This window comes from Hemicordylus capensis, chromosome 2 (genome assembly GCF_027244095.1).
Source record: "Hemicordylus capensis ecotype Gifberg chromosome 2, rHemCap1.1.pri, whole genome shotgun sequence".
In the NCBI taxonomy this organism is placed as follows: domain Eukaryota; kingdom Metazoa; phylum Chordata; class Lepidosauria; order Squamata; family Cordylidae; genus Hemicordylus; species Hemicordylus capensis.
The window spans coordinates 289,762,914-289,782,110 of NC_069658.1; the positions used below are offsets into that span (position 1 = coordinate 289,762,914).

General features: G+C 42.2%; 1 protein-coding gene across 13 annotated transcripts in view; it reads left to right on the plus strand.

The window, feature by feature from the left end:
- ITPR1 (inositol 1,4,5-trisphosphate receptor type 1) overlaps positions 1-19,197 on the plus strand; it is a 323,955-nt gene that overhangs the window by 269,376 nt on the left and 35,382 nt on the right. For all 13 annotated transcript variants that reach the window (XM_053296706.1, XM_053296710.1, XM_053296713.1 and 10 more), the window contains 8 exons: positions 3,774-3,896; positions 6,207-6,311; positions 9,201-9,393; positions 12,767-12,889; positions 14,483-14,658; positions 15,104-15,268; positions 17,578-17,773; positions 18,831-18,935. In XM_053296706.1, coding sequence (XP_053152681.1) covers positions 3,774-3,896; positions 6,207-6,311; positions 9,201-9,393; positions 12,767-12,889; positions 14,483-14,658; positions 15,104-15,268; positions 17,578-17,773; positions 18,831-18,935 — 1,186 coding nt within the window. The remainder of the gene's footprint in view (positions 1-3,773; positions 3,897-6,206; positions 6,312-9,200; positions 9,394-12,766; positions 12,890-14,482; positions 14,659-15,103; positions 15,269-17,577; positions 17,774-18,830; positions 18,936-19,197) is intronic.

Sequence of the window (19,197 nt, forward strand, 5' to 3'; positions counted from 1 at the left end):
ACAACAATTAAATAATCAGAACAATTTAAAAACAAGTTTTAAAAAGCTGAGAAAGCCTGGTTGAAGAGATGTGTTTTCAGATGTTTTCTGAAAATTGCCAGAGATGGGGAGGATCATATCTCAGCAGGGAGCACATTCCACAATCTTGGGGCAGCAGCCGAGAAGGCCCGTCTCTGTGTAGCCACCAAACGAGTTGGTGGCAACTGGAGACGGACCTCCTCAAGTGACCTCAGCGGCCGGTGGGGCTCATAGCGAAGAAGACGCTCTCTTAAATACCCAGGGCCTAAGCCGTTTAGGGCTTTATAAGTTATAACTAGCACTTTGTATTTTGCCCGGAAAGCTATTGGCAGCCAGTGCAACTCCATCAACAAAGGAGTAATGTGGTCTCTCCGAGATGACCCAGAGACCAAACTGGCTGCCACATTCTGAACCAACTGAAGTTTCCAGACTACGTACAAAGGCAGCCCCACGTAGAGCGCATTACAGAAGTCCAGTCTGGAGGTTACCAACAAATGTACCACTGTTTTGAGGTCATTGATCTCGAGAAACGGGCGCAGCTGGCGTATCAGTAGGAGCTGATAGAAAGCACCCCTGGCCACCGCCTCAACCTGAGAAACCAAGGAGAGACGTTGATCCAGAAGTACTCCCAGACTGCGAACCTGTTCCTTTTGGGGAAGTGTGACCCCGTCTAGAACAGGCAGATCAAAAACGTCTCTAGAGTTCCAACCCCGCACAATAGGTACCTCCATCTTATCTAGATTCAGCTTCAGTTTATTCTCCCTCATCCAGCCAATTACTGCTTCCAGGCAGGCATTTAGGGAGGATATGCCAACTCAAGAAGAAGTTGACATGGAGAAGTAGATCTGGGTGTCATCAGCATACTGGTAACACCCAGCTCCAAATCCCCTGATGATCTCTCCCAGCAGTTTCATGTAGATGTTAAAAAGCATTGGAGAGAGTATGGAGCCTTGAGGAACACCATACTTAAGCTCAGATTTTGAAGAGCAACAATCTCCAATCGACACCATCTGGAACCTGTCCGAAAGGTAGGAGCGGAACCACTGTAAAACAGTGCCTCCCACCCCCAACCCCCTCAGACGTTCCAGAAGGATACTATGGTCGATAGTATCGAAAGCCGCTGAGAAATCCAAGAGGACCAACAGATTCACACTTCCTCTGTCCATTGCCAATTGGAGATCATCCATCAGGCCGACCAAGGCAGTCTCCACCCCATAGCCCGCCTGAAAACCAGTTTGAAATGGGTCTAGATAATCAGTTTCCTCCAAAACCGCCTGGAGCTGAGAGGCCACCACCCTCTCAATTACCTTGCCCAGCCATGGGAGATTGGAAACTGGCCTATAATTGCTCAACTCTGAGGGAGCTAATGCAGGCTTCTTTAGAAGAGATCTAATAATTGCCTCCTTAAGACAAGGAGGCATCCTGCCCTCCCTCAGAGAAGCATTTTTGATTTCTACCAGGCCGCCTACAACAGCCTCCCTACTAGATAGAACAAGCCATGTTGGACAAGGATCAAGAGGACAAGTGGTAGGCCTCACCGCTCCAAGCAACATGTCCACATCATCAGGAGTCACAAACTGAAATTGATTCAGTCGAATTGTATAAGAGGAGTTGTCGGACACCTCCAGTTTAGACATCAAATTAATTGTGGAGTCCCCATCTAGGTCGGCCCGAAACTGAGAGATTTTGCCTGCGAAAAATTCATTAAACACACCACAGCGGGTAACTGATGCCTCCAAATTCTGGTTCAAGGGAGAGGGAGCAGATATTAGTCCCCTCACAACCCTGAACAACTCCGCCGGACGTGAACTCGCAGAGGCAATACGGGCAGAAAAGAACCGCTTCTTTGCCGCACGTATCTCCTGAGCATAGATCTTTAAATGTGCTCCATGTCGTAATCTGTCTGATTCGAGTCGAGTTTTTCTCCACTTGCGCTCCAGTCGCCTACCTTGCCGCTTCAGCCCCCGTAGATCTTCCGTATACCAAGGGGCCAATTTTGAAGCAGGTCGGAGGGGACGCTTAGGAGCAATCGTCTCTACTGCCCTGGTGAGCAAGTTGTTACAGTTCTCAACCAGGGCATCAACAGGATCACCAGCAGAGCCAACATTAAATCCCTCCAAGGTTTCTTGGAATCCTACCGGATCCAGTAACCTCTTCGGGCGGACCATTCTAATAGGCCCCTCACCCTTGCAAAAGTGGAAAGCGGTTGTAAGTCCAACATTAACCAGATGGTGGTCCGTCCATGACAATGGGGAAATCGTAGGAGTCCCCACCCACAGAACACCACCCTGATCAGAATAAAAGACCAAATCAAGCATGTGACCTGCCATATGCGTCGATCCAGAGACCACTTGGGATAGGCCCATAGTTGTCATGGCCGCTATGAACTCCTGAGCTGCCCCGGACAAATTGGTCCCAAAATGAACATTGAAGTCCCCCAGCACCAAAAGTCTGGGAGACCCCAACACAAGTTCCGCAACCAAGTCCGTGAGCTCAGTAAGGGATTCCGTTGGGCAGCGGGGCGATCGGTACACCAACAGAAGTCCCAATCTATCCCTGGTCCCCAAACTCAAGTACACACATTCGATATGGTCCAATACCCGAACAGGGACCCTGGTAAGGGAGATGTTATCCTTATAGACCACAGCCGCTCCATATCCCTGCCCACGTCCCCTCACCTGCTCCTCTACAGAATATCCTGGCGGGAGAAGTTGGGACCAGACTGGACCACTAGCCTCCCCCAACCAAGTCTCAGTAATACACATCAGGTTGGCCCCTTCATCCATGATCAAATCATGGATGAGTTCTGATTTATTCTGGACTGACCTCGCATTGCAGAGGAGCAAGGTAAGGTTATGTAGGATGTTGGCAGTGCTCCCCGAGGTCAAAGAGCTGGCAGGACAGCCGGAAAGGGTGACAGCTATTAGATTGCTGACCACCCTTCCCCTACAACAGCCTGCTGACCTGCCAACGTTTCTTCTTCTATTCCCCAACACCACCGGAATAGCTGCCCCACCTTCAACAAAGGCACTCCCTGACTCCCCATCTCCAAACAAAACCACATTACAACTTCAACCCAACCTCAGCACAACTTAAAACTGATTAAACAGAAGCCCCACTATTGAATGCCGCCCTCTATACAAATGGTTGGACAAAGCGTCCAGCCCTTGGCCTCATTTCTCCCCCAAAGGGGCAACCCCCTTTGGTATTGCCCCTTTGGTGGCGACCTCGCCGGTGGTGGGCCCACCGCCACTGGCCATTTTCCTATATAGGCTGAGCAGCAAGCTCAGCAGGTGGAACCAGGAAAAACTGCCCAGTCACCCTTACAGCCCCAGTCCTGCAAAGCCTCTCCGCAAGCAGTCCTGGGGGGAGGCACTTTATGTCTTAGTTGTGACACTAGTCTAAGATGAGACTATGATGCAATTAAATATAAAGCAGCAATGGGGTAATTCGAGGATAAAGTTTGTCTTTCTTTTGGCTTTCAATCCACTGAGTCAAATGATTTGTGATGTAGACCCAGTTTGACAGCAAATAACTAACTTCTTAAAAAAGAAAAAAGAAAAGCTTTTATAACTTAAACCAGATAGCACTCCTTCCAAGGAGAAGACAGAATCTATGTGAAATTCCTTTAGCGGTATTTCCTTTCCAGAAAGTCTGGTAGAAAGAGACTGCCAAATAATATTATTCTAGCTTTTTGACTTTACATTTCTCATTTTTAGCTCTTAGTTTTAAGCTGTGTATTTCTTTCTCTTTAGGTTGAAGTAATAAAGAAGGCCTATCTGCAAGGTGAGGTTGAGTTTGAAGATGGAGAGAATGGAGAAGATCTTGCAGCATCTCCTAGAAATGTTGGGCATAATATTTACATATTAGCCCATCAGGTACGATTGCATTCATGTAAGAATTGGGATATATTTGAGCAATATTAGGCCATAGTCCACAGCCTCTTCCAAAACAGTAGAGTCATACCCTCAAGGACTTCAAGCATGATAACATGGGAGGTGGGTACACGAATTCAGCAAGTCTGAACCCTATTGTCACATGACAGGTAATTTTTATATACTGCTTCTGCTGGCCCACACAGCTGATCAGGGGAATTGTGGGATCAGCAAGAGTGCTTCTTTCCACAAGTAGCAAGATTGTACAAAGCTCCAGACAGACTAGTATTCCCCACCCCACTCTGCTGGCCAAGTACTTCTAGTCGTTGGTTTCTGATTTTATCACTAAAATGCAACACCCTCAGTATAGAAAAGTACCATCCAGATTTGATCTGGCTGCTCCATGGAAATAACTTGTCACGTGCATATTCACTTGGCACCTGCCTATTCTGCTGGCTGGTCACTGAGATAGGCAATGATGGGGGAAGTGTGCAGGGAAAGACAAGAACCTTTTCAATTAGAAGCTTTCCACCATCCCCAAATATGGCATACTTAGCCTGCATTGACCCTGTAGTTGTCTCCATTAACTAAACTTTTGGTGTACCTTAGTAATTGAAGCCTGATCAGATGTCTGGTTATGGTGAAAAAGGGAAAAGGAAATCACTACAATGCTGCATACAAACCATTTGTTGTTAATACTTGGATAGTTTTCAGTTCAAATATTCCTGAGTAAATGGTTTATGGATTGTAGACAGACTTATGGATCAGTATCAAGCAAATATAGTTCATGTCACAAAGCTCAATGGCCCCCAGTAAGAGAAAACCAGAGCTCCTGTTCTTTCCATAGGTAAAAATTAACTGCCTTAGGCTTGTTCATAAAATTGGGGTTTTGTTGTTGTTGGGGAGAGGGGTTTTACACTTCTGAAAGTGCTCTGTACTCCTTATACTAATGGAAACAGTGGCTGACATCCTGATTAACGTGCACTTTAAAACATATTTCTGCTGCAACCAAGGACTTTGGGAGAACAGGAGAGTAGGGATGTGCTTGAACTGGTTCGGCGTTCCTTTTATGGAGCGCCGAACTGGTTCAAAAGTCTAGCATTCGAGCTGGTTCACAGGTGGGGGGTTCCTTTAAGGGGTAGCTCTCCCCCCACCAGCGTTCTCCCCAAAACCGTTGGCACGGGAGGTGGCCAACGCACATGCATGTTGGCCACTTCCAGTACAATGCTGACTGGAGTTGCAAGCCCTGTGCCAGTGATTTTGGGGAGAGTGCCAGCAGGGGGGAAGCAACAGGGCAGGTAAGGGCACCCTCCCTGCCCCTTGAAGGAAACCCATGCCACCCCCCAAGAGTGCATGAACTAGTCCATGCACATCCCTATATGAGATCACCAGGAGAAGTGTCTGCAGGCTGAGTTGCATAAAAATGTGCACATAAGGGAACTGACAGAGCTACAGGGGTAGTCCCACTGTATGCTCAGAGGAGCTTTGTTTTTGCACACGCTTTGTTGGGCTTTCAGCCAGTACTTTTTTCCAACTGTTTTACACCTTGCATGCAGAAAGTACCAAATTCCCTCCCTGGTATCTCCAAGATAGGGCAACCTGATGTAAACTGCCCTGAGCCATTTTTGGAAGGGCAGTATATAAATCAATCAAATAAACCAACCAACCTCGGAGAACCTGCTGCCAGTCTGTGTACTGAGCTAAATGGACCAATGGACTGACTTGGTATATGGCAGCTTCCTATGTTCGCCTGCATTCACAATAAATCACACATCATTATACCTTCTCTGTAAAATGTGTATTTCTTATGGGATAGTGTCCATATAGGAAGGGGGTTAATGTATATCATAGTGGTGGTTTTCAGTGAATCCTGGCACCTTGAACACTATCACATCCAGGAATCATGCTTCTATAATGTTGAAGCAGAACAAAATGTAGTCTGAATGCTTCAAAACGAGCACTTCTCCTGAGGTTGGGAAGTTGAACTATCCAGGGCAATACAACTTGAGTCGGTGTGTATGTAATGAAGCATCTGTGAGATTCATGTTTAAAAGACAATCCTTTGCCACGCCTTCAATGGCAAAAGCCCCTCTTATTTTTAAAAAAGCATCGCTGTATCGCACACTCTTGCCCCTTCATCATAGCTTTAACCCCAATTAGGTCAGTATGTGGTTTGAAGTAAAACAACTCTGCCGTTTGTGAGCTCTTTCAGCAGGTTGTTTTGTTTTTTTTAAATTTATTTTTAAAACAACAATTTCAGAGCCACATGGTGGCTTCTCCCCTCCATAACTATCCTTTTAAAAAAATTTTTAGCTTGCTCGTCATAACAAAGAGTTGCAGAACATGTTGAAGCCTGGAGGTCAAATAGACGGAGATGAAGCTTTGGAATTCTATGCCAAGCACACGGCTCAGATTGAGGTAAAAGTTACAATAAAATGTGGTTAATGTTAACTGAGACAATCTAAGGAAAGAGAAACCAATTAATTGTTTACTTCTTCCTGAGATTTTAGGTATTCTAGCAGAATAGTAATCAGATCTGGTGGTATTGGGTATCCAATTTTAAGAATATTCCCAAGAAAAAATTGTTGTGTAAACAGCAGCACTTTGCTGCCCTCACATCCAGAAATTACATTGATTGATTGATTGATTGATTGATTGATTGCCATCAAGTTGGTGTCGACTCTTAGTGACTGCATAGATAGATTCTCTCCAGGATGATCTGTCTTCAACTTGGCCTTTAAGGTCTCAGTGGTGCATTCATTGCTGTCATGATCAAGTCCATCCACCTTGCTGCTGGTCGTCCTCTTCTCTTTCCTTCAACTTTTCCCAGCATTATAGACTTCTCAAGGGAGCTGGGTCTTCTCATAATGGGTCTGAAGTATGATAGTTTGCGCCTGGTCATTTGTGCCTCGAGTAAAAATTCTGGTTCTGTGATCCATTTGTTTGTTTTCCTGGCTGCCCATGGTATCCTCAAAAGTCTTCTCCAGCACCAAAGTTCAAAAGTGTCAATACTTTTTCTATCTTCGTTCTTTTTTCCAATGCTTTTTCTTTCTTCTTCAAAGTCCAGCTTTCGCATCCATAGAGTGTCACAGGGAAAACCATTGTCTGAATATTCTAATCTTTGTAGGTGTAGACACATCACGGCATCTAAATATTCTTTCCAAGGCCTTCATTGCAACCCTACGGAGTGCTAGTCTGGCACGTATTTCTTGACTGCTGGATTTTTTGACTGCTGGATACTCTAAGCTATATCTCTTACAAATTCTACTAAGACCCAAATGTCATTGGTATAAAAATGTTCCTAAGGCAAATGGATGTCTTCTGGACCCTTGATATACTCATATTTCAGATCTCATCCAGTAGCGGGTAGACCACCATTACCATTTCTTTAAAAAGTTGAGGAGGGCCAGGCCCTTGACATATTATTTTCCTCATTAACATGACTTCCTAATTTTTGGAACGTACTGTGAAAATGGGATGTGCTTTGCTGGATGTACAGGCCAACTTCAGGCTTTCTTCTTCTTCTTAAATGAGGAAAATAACTGAAGAATGAGAAGTTAGATTAAACATGAGACAGATCCTTCTAATTCTACAAATTGAATCATAAGGAAGGCTGTGGAATTAACCTTCTTTAGGGTATTTTTCCCATTACAAGATTAGACAGACATAGTTTAGGGAGTGCTTTGGGTGTAATATTTAATCTTAGGGAAGGAGCTTGGACTAAATCTAAAAACCTAAACCTTAAAACCTATATGTTTGGCCTGGCCTTCCAGGGTTTTAAGTGATTGACTAACTGTTTTAAATTGTTGCCCTGATTGCCAGGTTTTTTAGCTGTTTAATTGGTTTTATTGAGTTTTAATAGTTTGATTTTAATTGTTAACTTGTTTTAATTGGTTTTTATCATGCTGTAAACCGCCCTGAGCCATTTTGGAAGGGTGGTATACAAATCAAATCAAATAAAATAAAAAAAATAAATAAATGACTGTGGGAGAGGTCTTTGTAGGGCTTGCCCAAGACATTAGGCTGCCCCAGAGCAGGATCCAGAGAGGTGTAACCCTAGATAGATAGATATAATCAAGAAGTTGCACTTAGGGCTGTCTCTAGTTTGTGCAGGGCCCTGTATGGAAATAGTATGTGGGACTTCCACTCTCCCATGCATCAATATTGTCACAGCCCTCCTGGAACTAGAATATCTGTTCTTGGGCTGCATTTCAAGGTGTGTGGCTGGGTGACTACCTCTCTAGTGCTCCCACTTCAGACATCCCTGGTTGCACACCAGCATTATCAGCAATATTTTGAAGGCATCTTGGAGCTCCTACATCACATGCAAGCTCATTACTACCTCCAGCTACTGCTAACTTTGGATCTCTTTGACACTATGATATGATGAGATGGTTTAAGATTTTGCTCTTTGGGGGAATCGCTATGTTTCACATGCAAGAATCTTCTCCCATTTATTTTCGGTAATGAGAAAATGTTTTTTAAGTAGAAGGAAATCAATTTAAATGGAATGTCCGTTGTGGATAATTCAACATGGATGTACCAAGAAAAATAACTGTTAACTATGGGATATTTTAGAAAATAAGTTGCTATCCAAAACTAGCAACTTACTATCTTCTTCGGTATTGTATTTTCAAGATTGCCTTTGTAAACTCTTTATTAAATCAACATCTCTTACATTTATATGTGTGTTGAATTTTAGACAACTGGTTTAAAGTCATTTGGTACAAAAATGACTATAATTTAACAGGGAAACACACATTTTTGTATTGTTACATGCTCCCTACACTAGAGCCGAAGAGGAGGCAAACATTCCTGCAAGGCAACAGCTCTGCTACTTCTCATCAGATCTTGAGAGATATTTTCCTTTCAGCCAGTTGATAGTGCACTCTCTGTCCATTCTCTGCCTCCAAATCCCAGCTGAATTTGTCTCTACCCCTCTCCTCAGTTAGTGGGACTGCTCCCTTTACTGCTCCTATTACCTCCCCTTTATGAAAAATCAGTTGACTGTCCTGGACTATTGACCATCAGTCCATCCAGCAAAGACAATTGTTGATCAGCAGCTATAACAATACATGCATGGGAGAGTGGTCTAGCTGTTACCATCTCTTGTAGATCTGCTGTAAAAACCTGAAATGTTACTGAAGCACAGGGAGACATAAAGTGAGTAGCATGCAGTAATGGCAAACACAAAGCATTTCAGGGTTAACTGCAGATCCAGATACATGCACTTTTTAATAAATGAGGAATTTGTGTTGTGGGGATGACACTACACACACTGACCTTTACATTCTCTCTCTCGTCTAGATTGTTAGATCAGATCGTACTATGGAGCAAATAGTCTTCCCTGTGCCCAGTATTTGTGAATTCCTCACCAAAGAATCTAAATTACGAGTGTACTACACCACAGAGAGAGATGAGCAAGGCAGTAAGATTAATGATTTCTTCTTGCGATCAGAAGACCTCTTCAGTGAAATGAACTGGCAAAAGAAACTAAGAGGTAAGCTGGTTTCCTGCAGTATGCTGCTTTTGTAGCTAGTGGGCAGCATCCAGACTAACATTGCTTTTGCTAAGAATGTTTTGCTCAGACAAGGTGGGAGGAGCAATTTTTGCTGATGCCTTCCTTACATAGGAAGCTGCCTTATACTGAGACAGACTTTGCCTTGGCCCATCTAGCTCAGTACTGTCTACACAGACTGGCAGCAGCTTCTCCAAAGTTACAGGCAGGAGCCTCTTCCAGCCAAGGAGGGAACTTGGAACCATGCAGTTGTTCTTCCCAGAGTGGCCCCATTCCCTAAGGGGAATATCGTGCAGTGCTCACGTGTTGTCTCCCATTCATATGTAAACCAGAGTGGACCCTGCTTAGCAAATGGGACAATTCATGCTTTCTACCATAAGACCAGCTCTCCTCTCCGCAACCCTTCCCTCTGATGTCCTCCTGCAAATATGTCCCTGAGGGTTCTCAACCCTCATACACATTTTTTGGAAAATATCAGAAAGCACACCTCCTCCACTGTGCAGATGGGAAAAAATGTTCTCACACAAGGGCAGCATTAGTCTGGATGCTGTCTATATAAAAATTCAGAAAGTACAAAGTTTTCTTGGGGTGAAAGACCAGACAACTTCCACACTTTCATGAGATTGTTTTCATGAAAGCTTTCAACATTCCAGATTTTGTTTTCAGTGTCTTAACTGTCCACAGAAATACTTGGCTTTAAATTTTGGTTTTAGTGGCTGTCTCTTTCAAGCATTATACTTCCCAATTCATATTTTGAAAAATATACATAGGAAATCAGCACAAAAAAAATACAGACAGTCATGGTCGCTGTAATAAGAATGGTTAGGCTTTAATCTGAGAGACATAAATGATTACGGTCTTGGGATTCTTGTTAGATGGATCTAAGGAACAAATGATTTGAGAGATCTGTCATCAGAAGCAGAAAGGGGTTTTTTGCTGGTTTCGTTTTTAAGTAAAACCAAAGAAGCTGCATGGGGTTGCTAATTTGGGTAAGCAGCACTTGTGGAAGGGTATCTGATCCTTCCTTCAGTGCCTATTTGCAGATTTAAACATCTCCCTCTCTGCAGTGAACAAAGATACCAGCACCAATGTTCTATCGGTATTCTTTCCCGTCCCCCTCCTGCTGGTGGAGCTAATAGCAGCTTCAGTTGGTGGGCAATTTAGATCAGAAATAGAGTACAGCAGAAAAGGATTCAGTGCTCCCTTCCGCTAGTGCTGATTTGAAGTGTTTTGTTTTTTAATAAAAGTCAACCATGGGAGATCCTAATCACAAGTTTCCTGTGTCATGATCTGTGCCTAGTTTTGTTCTCTGATCATATTCAGGTTGCAAAGACTTTCTGCTGTGGTCACTTTCTGGCGGCTACACAGTTTCAGCTGGTATGGGTGGCGGGAAGGAACATGCAAATACCAAATTCAGGGGGCAAAATTGGGCCTCCTAGAAAGTTATATGAATGCAAGTTAACAAACAAGAAAGTAGATTGGAACATATTTCAAAAGGATGTAAGCTGTAGACACAGAGTGCCACAAATCTGGAGAAAAGAAGTCTTCCAGAAGATGGCTTATTCATTATGATCACTGATTGTTACAGGGAATTTTGTCCTGATGACGTGCTCCACGTCCCGTGTGTCATTTGCTTTACTTTTGTCACTTTACACTATTTTCTTTCCATTGCTCAGTTACTCTCACTTAAGAACACTAGTGAAACAACTTGTGCAATGAGGGATTTGGCTCCCAAGGGCATACCAATCCCTCCTTTTCCACATCTCTGAGAACCTTTGCTGCTTTACTTCCAGTCATTGACCTCTACAGCTCTTTTCTTTTTTAAACCAAGGCCAATAGTATTGCTGTTAAAAGCTTTCACATCCTTCCTGCCTGAACCCTGTTCCCTGGAGATGTCAGCAACTGCGCCTGAGACAATATACATGCAAACTGTGTGCTTTCCATTGACCCATGTCTCCTCTACTTGCAAGATTGCAGAAGTATTATACAAAAGACAAATTACAGTTTGGGTATACTTTTTCTGATTGCTCATTCAAGACCTTTTGACTATCAACATTGCTAAGAGAACTGAGTCATGTCAGATAACAAATTGAACATGTATCTCCAATAGCATTGGTCCTTTGTGCCATTGTCACAGCATCTCATTCCAAGCTAAAGTAAGAGAATCCTGCTATACAGGGCACAGGAATGAATGCTGTGACTGGAATCTGTACTGGTAAGTCCTCCTTTGAAGCTCTGGATGTCACAGAAGAAAACATGTTCTCAGTCTGAAAAGGGTTCAGGGGAGAGCTACAAGGATAATCATGCTGGAAGGCAAGCCCCTTATTGAAAGGCTGAAGATGTCCATGTTTAGTCTGAAGAAAAGGAAGGTAAGAGATTGCTCATGGGCTTCCAGGAGAGAAGTGGATGGAAAGTTGTTGGTGAAGAGATCAACTGAGGAGGTTGCCTGAAGAATCATTAAAACTTACTTCCTTTCAGGTTCTCAAATAGAGGGTTGGACGTATGTCTGACAGACATGTGTTTTGTAAATAGGCCATCCTACCTAAGGCAGGCAGGCGTGTGCGCACATGCACACACACTCCCTCTCCCTAGCAGCAGCCACTGGAGGAAGGTGAGTCTGGCCTAAGTTGCTCTCCCCCTGCTAAATACAAGAGAGATACCACTTTAAAAGTTACCTCTTTGCCCAGTTAGCAGGGGTTTTATTGTTACGTGGAGACCATTGTGGTATATTGTGAGCCATTTCAAATGCCCCATATTAGGGGAGAAGAAAGGCAAGACAAAAGTCCTTTAAAGAAATATATGTGACAGCAGCATCTGCTCCCATCGTCACAACAGACACTTGTAGTTTTGTTGCCTCCTGGATTTGTGATTTTGGCATGTTCAGCTTTATTGTCATGTGAGAAATCTTACACTTTCGCCTCCTTCACTTAGTTAACATACTGACTAAAGCAGTCACTTCCAGTGCATAGAGAGGGCTGGAAAAGAACATGCAGACAAATCACTCGCAGAAGGTCAAATAGTGCAGAGGGATATAGCCAGCACGTTCTGACCTTGTCTTTTAATGCATAACCAACTTTTACTCCTGTACATAATAAGCTAGTTTCTATTTAATATGGCCTTTGGCCTGAAAAGACCTCTTGAGGAATCAGAAATGTCCCAAACGTATGGACTTTCAAAGAACAATTTAAAAAGGCTTAAATCCAGCAATAAAGATTACTGCAGTTGATAGCGTGTGATTCTAGGAAAAGTTGACAGTATAATGCTCTCTGGGAATTTATTTCTTTGCTAAACGTATCTGATATCTTTGAGTCGCTTGCAAACGTTTTTCTTTGCTTTTCTTTTTCCTTGTTTGCAGCTCAACCTATATTGTACTGGTGCTCACGCAACATGTCCTTCTGGAGCAGTATTTCATTTAACCTTGCAGTCCTCATGAACCTACTGGTTGCATTTTTCTATCCATTTAAAGGAATAAAAGGAGGTATGAGTATTTCCGAGTTATGAAAAGTACTTTAAAAATTAAAGCACAAAAGGGGGCCCAGGTTAAATATCTATTTACCTTAGAGCAGTGTTCATATTGCTAAGCACTCTGGACTTCAACAAGTAAGAAAGCACGAAGAATGTAGCTGCCTTTTGTGGGGAAGCTCTGGAGACTTATGGTATCTTTGTAATATCAATTCTGTTTACAAATATGCAAGCAGAGAATAGTAAAGCAAAGCAAATGGACTCTTACAGCATGCAGCACAATGGCTGAACCTGCCTCAGATTCCCAAAGCACTTGCCAGAGGGATTATCACCCAGCCAATTTAGAGCTCTTTACCTCTGAGTCCAAATTCAAGCTACTTCTAGTTAGGTCTTTATTCCCCCACTTCTGCTGCTCCATTTATCATATTTTTCAGAGTTGAAAAACATGTCAGTGCATAAGGCAAAATTTGAATATCTATGGAGACAGAATGCTAGCTTTCACATAATCATGAAAGTTTTAAGTAATCATTTCTGAGATTTGAAAAGGTGATGAGGAGAAAATACAATACCAATGGCAGCTGATTATGGGTTTTTTTTAAAAAAGCATGTAGATTAATATTTATTTGATTTATGTCTATAAACAAGCAAGGCTCTCAACACATATGTAGGCAGGACTTCATCATTTCTGGCAGTGGCAGGCGAAATACACCAGTGTGCTGACAAAGCTCTCTGCATTCTTGGTAATGAGAGTCCTGCATGAAGAACTCTAGATGGCATTTGTTGTTTATGTTCACATATCAAGATCTTTCAAGATCTGATCTTTCTGAAATGGTACAAAAACCTGTTTTCCAGAGGTGGAAAATATGAGTGTACACACCACAAACAGAAATCCCCTTTTAAAACCATCTTCAGCACTGTCTTTATATTTCCAGCCTCAAGGCGGTTGATGTTTTGAATTGGACCCCAATGAAACAATATTCCTAGTGTGGTGGTGGTGGTGATTGCCCATATATACCAGCCATCATAATAGTTGTTAGGATTATTGTTTTTACCCATGCTACTAATGTTACATACAGGGACTGTTGTGGTTGTTCATTTAAACAGGAGGAGGAGCAATAGAAGCACTCACATGATACTTTTTATGTGAACACACACAAGCTGTTTGTTCCAATCACATTTTTTTATTAATTAATGTGCCCTTAAGGGACTTATCAGTCTGAAATTCATAATGTCTAGACAGGCTGGTTAGTAAGCAGTGCTGGCATCAGAAAATGTTATTCATGTGAGTAAACTGAACAGCATTGCATCAAGTTGATAAGAAAGCAAGCTCGTTTTTGATTTTCAGAAGGTTGGTTGAAGGTTTTGTTTCAGTTGATCTTGTATGAGGGGTCAGGGGCTTTGTTGATCAGTGAGCTGGCATATGTTTCCTGGAATCTGTGAACAGGATTTGTGTGCCTTGCTCTGCTACTACCAGTTTTATATATGAGGTTTGTCTGGTATATTTTAAACTGATACTTCTTGTTGTTAGCTATCCTAAGGGCCCCATTTGAGCTATGTTAGCAAAGTATAAGTTTTTAAAATAAATAATGAACTGTTTTGCTCTTCTCAGGTACACTTGAACCCCACTTGTCAGGTTTGCTCTGGACAGCTATGCTGATATCATTGGCTATAGTTATCGCCTTACCAAAACCCCATGGCATTAGAGCTTTAATAGCTTCTACAATTTTACGGCTAATATTTTCAGTAGGTTTACAGCCAACGTTATTTCTTCTGGGGGCTTTCAATGTAAGTATCAAGTAGGATTTTCTGAACTTTTGTTGCCTAGAACCACCAAATTCTTGACACGTGTGTGTGTGTGTGTGTGTGTGTGTGTGTGTGTAAATATATATATAATATACACGCATGTGTGCATGCAAAATGTGCAAAAGCACACCCTCCATTCCAGTGGAGAAGCGATCTAAAAGCCCCTTCTGGGAATGCTCCTGGAAATCAAAGAATTACACAAGTTCTGCCCAATTGTATTGGCTGTGAGTTTTTTGTGTCCAAAGAAAGTTCTCTCAATGAAATTAGTTTTTCTGTAAAAAATTCTACAAAGCAGCATTTTAAAAAGTATAATAAAAGTACAAAGCAACAATAAAATCAAACAATCCACAAATAAATTTTGCAGATTTTCATCAAAAATTTAAGTATTTTATTTTAACATTATTCCTCTCTGTGCTTTGCTTTATAGGTTTGTAACAAAATAATCTTTTTAATGAGTTTTGTTGGTAACTGTGGAACCTTTACTAGAGGATACAAAGCCATGATAATGGATGTTGAATTCCTTTATCATCTACTATATCTTCTTATATGTGCAATGGGGCTTTTTGTACATGAATTTTTCTATAGTTTGCTGGTAAGTGTTTAATTTTGATATCTTTGAAAGTGTGTATTCTTCATGGTTGTGGATGTTGGTAACATTGCATTTTGATATTAAATACATCTAGGCTGTCTTCAGTGGGGCTTGTGGAAGAATAACTCCGTGCAGGATTGCTGCCTGTTGTAGAGCTTTCCCAGACAGCAGGCTTTACTGTGGGTTTACTGGAAGTTTGAATTTGCCCAAAAAACCCAACACAAAAAATGATTTTTTTAACCTCAATTTATAAACTGGGCTAGGCTCCAATGCACAATGAAAAACCTGAATCATGTGTGGAGTGCTCTGCTATCTCAAATGGACTTCAGTGCGAATCTGGCCAATGTGCAAAAGCACACCCTCCATTCCAGTGGAGAAGCTATCTAAAATCCCCATCTAGGAATGCTCCTGTAAATCAAAGAATTACACAAGTTCCACACACTCAAGGAAGTTATCAGAATTAACTTCTCAAGCAGCCCCACACCATAACTACTTTTAAAGCAGAGGGAACTTTCTGAATTGGTTTGGTGTGTCATAGTGTTGTGCCATTCAAAGCAAAGAACATTCCCACAAGGCATGCCCAAGTGCTTCCTCAGGATCACAATCTCTGTGTGGAATGGCCATGTTTCTTCCTCTCCTTCAGAGATCACAGGAGGAACACAGTTGATTCAATCCAAATAAAATTGTGAAATTCATAGGGCAAGTGAGTGACCAATAAGTTAAGGGTGGAAATACACATTATGAAGAGGAAAACTAGCAATGGGTGAATTTCCTTTGGGTCATTCTGTTTGGCAATGAAGAGCTTTCTCTGTAAGTGCTTGTAAATCAAATCAACAACTATTGTGTGTTTCCCAAGAGTACTCTCTCTCAGCTTATGTTGGTACATATTTGCTGCTGATGCCATGCCTTGTTGCACCTTCCACCTGGGAGGTGTTCTAGCAGTTCTCTGCCATGTCTGATGCCATGCCATGTCTCTGCCATGTCATGGCAGAGAACTGCTTGGAAATTACCCCCCCCCCCAAAAAAAGCAGACACATCTGGGAACAAGAGATGATTGAGCTTCAATCTGGATGGAAGACAACAGCCACATAAAATATTTGTAAGAAAGAAGAGAGACAGTTGACCAAAGTGGAGAAGCTACTTGCCAAACAAAAGTCTCCTTTATTGGATGCTCTGTTCATGAAGTTCACAAAAATCAGAAAGGGGGTTAGTATTAGAAACCTCTTCCCATAAAGCAATTGGCTTTTGTCAGCATGTGCAGAATCTCATTTTACGACTTCAGCAACACAGAATACTCAACACTGTGAGCATATGTGGGGCTGTCATTTGTAGTGGAGATTCTGTGAGCAATAAGGTGCTTAACCCTCCCCAGCCTATCTGTCCTTCCCTGCAAATGCCCCCTGCAATCTGCTTTTAATTCCCCACCCCCACCCAGATGTGATTGAAATCCAAGGTAAGCCGCATTGATGGTCAAGCAGCTTGGGAAGATTTATAGGGGAGAAATGGTGGGCCTACCTAAATATTCTCTCTATTCTCCCCTATAAATGTTCCTTCCACCCCCACATTCATATGTTTGCCAAACATGTAGTTCCCTGCCCCAAGACCAGTTACTTTCCATGGGGCGTAAGCATGACTAACGTAATGTTCTTTGGTTTAGGGCCACTATCGCCTGATACACACTTGGTCACAAAGGCTGCACATTTTCCATTTGCTTACACTGTGGCTTTTCATTGGTGTGCTTATTATTCATATGGGGATTTCCATGTCAAATTCCAAGCTAGAGTTATATTGCAGTTCAGCTGTACACCACATGATGGGTGCGGATCAAAGAGTGGAGGGAGAGAAGCCTCCCCAAAGTAGTAAGCTTATTATACAGCCAGGGCAATGAATGATAACTATGCTACAACTTCTGATTGATAATCCTGCTCTATAATTCCTGAACTAGAAATCAAAGAATGTGGTAAGCCCCTGGCAAGCAAAGCAACTAAGTTTATGATTTTTTTAAAAAAATTGAAGAAAAGCCTCTTGCCTACAACACACCACTTTATTATGGCTTTCCATTTATTTGATAATCTTACTGTTTTTGTTCAGTTCCTTGCTTTTTGGAGAGTTCTTCCAGACAAAGATTCTTAAACTGTCTGCAAATATGAAATGTCAGTATTGCTAAATATATATATATATCTCCCAAAATATTACAACATCCGCTTCTCTTACTGCACATAGATAGCCAAGTATAGTAAGACACTAGCTGTTTAAGTAGTAAACCTCTGAAGCATTTTGAACTGTCATTTCCCCTCCAACCCACCCCGCAGCTTTTTGACTTGGTGTACAGAGAGGAGACCTTGCTGAATGTCATTAAAAGTGTCACTCGCAATGGACGCTCCATCATCTTGACTGCTGTTCTTGCTCTTATCTTGGTTTACCTGTTCTCGATAGTGGGCTATCTATTCTTCAAGGATGACTTTATCTTGGAAGTAGATAAGCTGCCTAATGAAACATTATTGCCAGGTTGGTACTTGATTTTCTTCCCTCAAAAAATGTTTCCAGATCTGTAAATTTATCAAGGGCTTTGTTCTAAGAGTGTTGAACTCGCTCATTAACAGATGATTGTCTCCTCATATCAGATACCACATGGAAAACGTAAAGTTTTCATTAACTGCCAAACCTCATCAGGACATTCAAATACAAGTTGTTTTCCAAAGCATATCTATCTATCTATCTATCTGTCTATATAATTCTCTTAGGTTTACCTGTTGCTAATCCCATGTGTGGGAGCTCTCGTGAGAGTTCGCAAGCAAGGAGAGAGAGGGAGCAAAGCGACAGCAGAGAAGATAAGGCAAATGGCCAGACGGTTGGGCGGAGAGAGAAAAGGGCGGCCAGGCTGGCCGGCAGCAGCGAGAGAGAGAAAGTGGCTGCCAGGCCAGCTGGCGGGGGAGAGAAAGCGACGGCTAGGCCAGCCAGTGCGGTGGGGGGGAGAAAGTGGCGGCCAGGCCGGCAGGAGAGACAGAGGGAAGGGGCAGAGAACGAAGGAGAACTAGAGGTGCAGATGCTCTGCGCCTGGGCTAGCTAGTAGAAAATATTACTTTTGTGTTGGGGTACTCACTGCATGGAAAAAGCAATAGTCAAAAAGGCATGACTCTTTGGGAAATATTTTTGGAAGGGCAGTATAGAAATCAAACAAATAAATACATTTTAACATATGTGAGCAATGCTAGCTCTTTCACATCTTTTAAGCAATTATGTGTGAAGTAATCCCACTACTTTGCAGTAAATAGAAACAATGTAATATTTGCTTTTCATATGCTGTAAAATATCAAAGTTTATTAAACTTAAAAAAGAACTTTGACAAGTCTGTGTGCAATTCATTTTATGTAAGATAATATTTTATACATTTTTATTCACGTTAAGCCACCTTTATAGTATGTTTAACTGAATCAGAGGATGTAAAATTTAAAGCTAATATAGATAAATAGCTAATCACTGCTAACAGTATATATCTGCTTCTGTAAAAACCTTAACATCCTTTAAGCTTACATTCTTGATGTCTCAATTTGCATATTTATAGATCAGCACACTGAAGCTGGTGAGACAATGACCAGGGAATTTCTGTATTCTGGTGTGTGTAGAATAGAAAGTGGGGAAAATTGTTCTTCTGTTGTTCCTTCAACAGGTGGGTGTGTCTCATTATTTGGCTTTCTTTTCATTTTCCAGTTTAATCTCATCACTCATTTTAACTGAATGTTTTCTGATTTGAATTGCTCGTGTCTTGCTTTCTTATACTTCAGTACTACCAGATAGGGATGCGAACGAGCTGGTTCAATGCCTCCTTTGGGACACACCAAACCGGCTCGGGCACCTGCAACCAAACCAGTTTGGGGGGGCAAGGAGCAGTTTCCTTACGAAGCAGGTAAGCTGGTCCTTAGCTGCTCTGC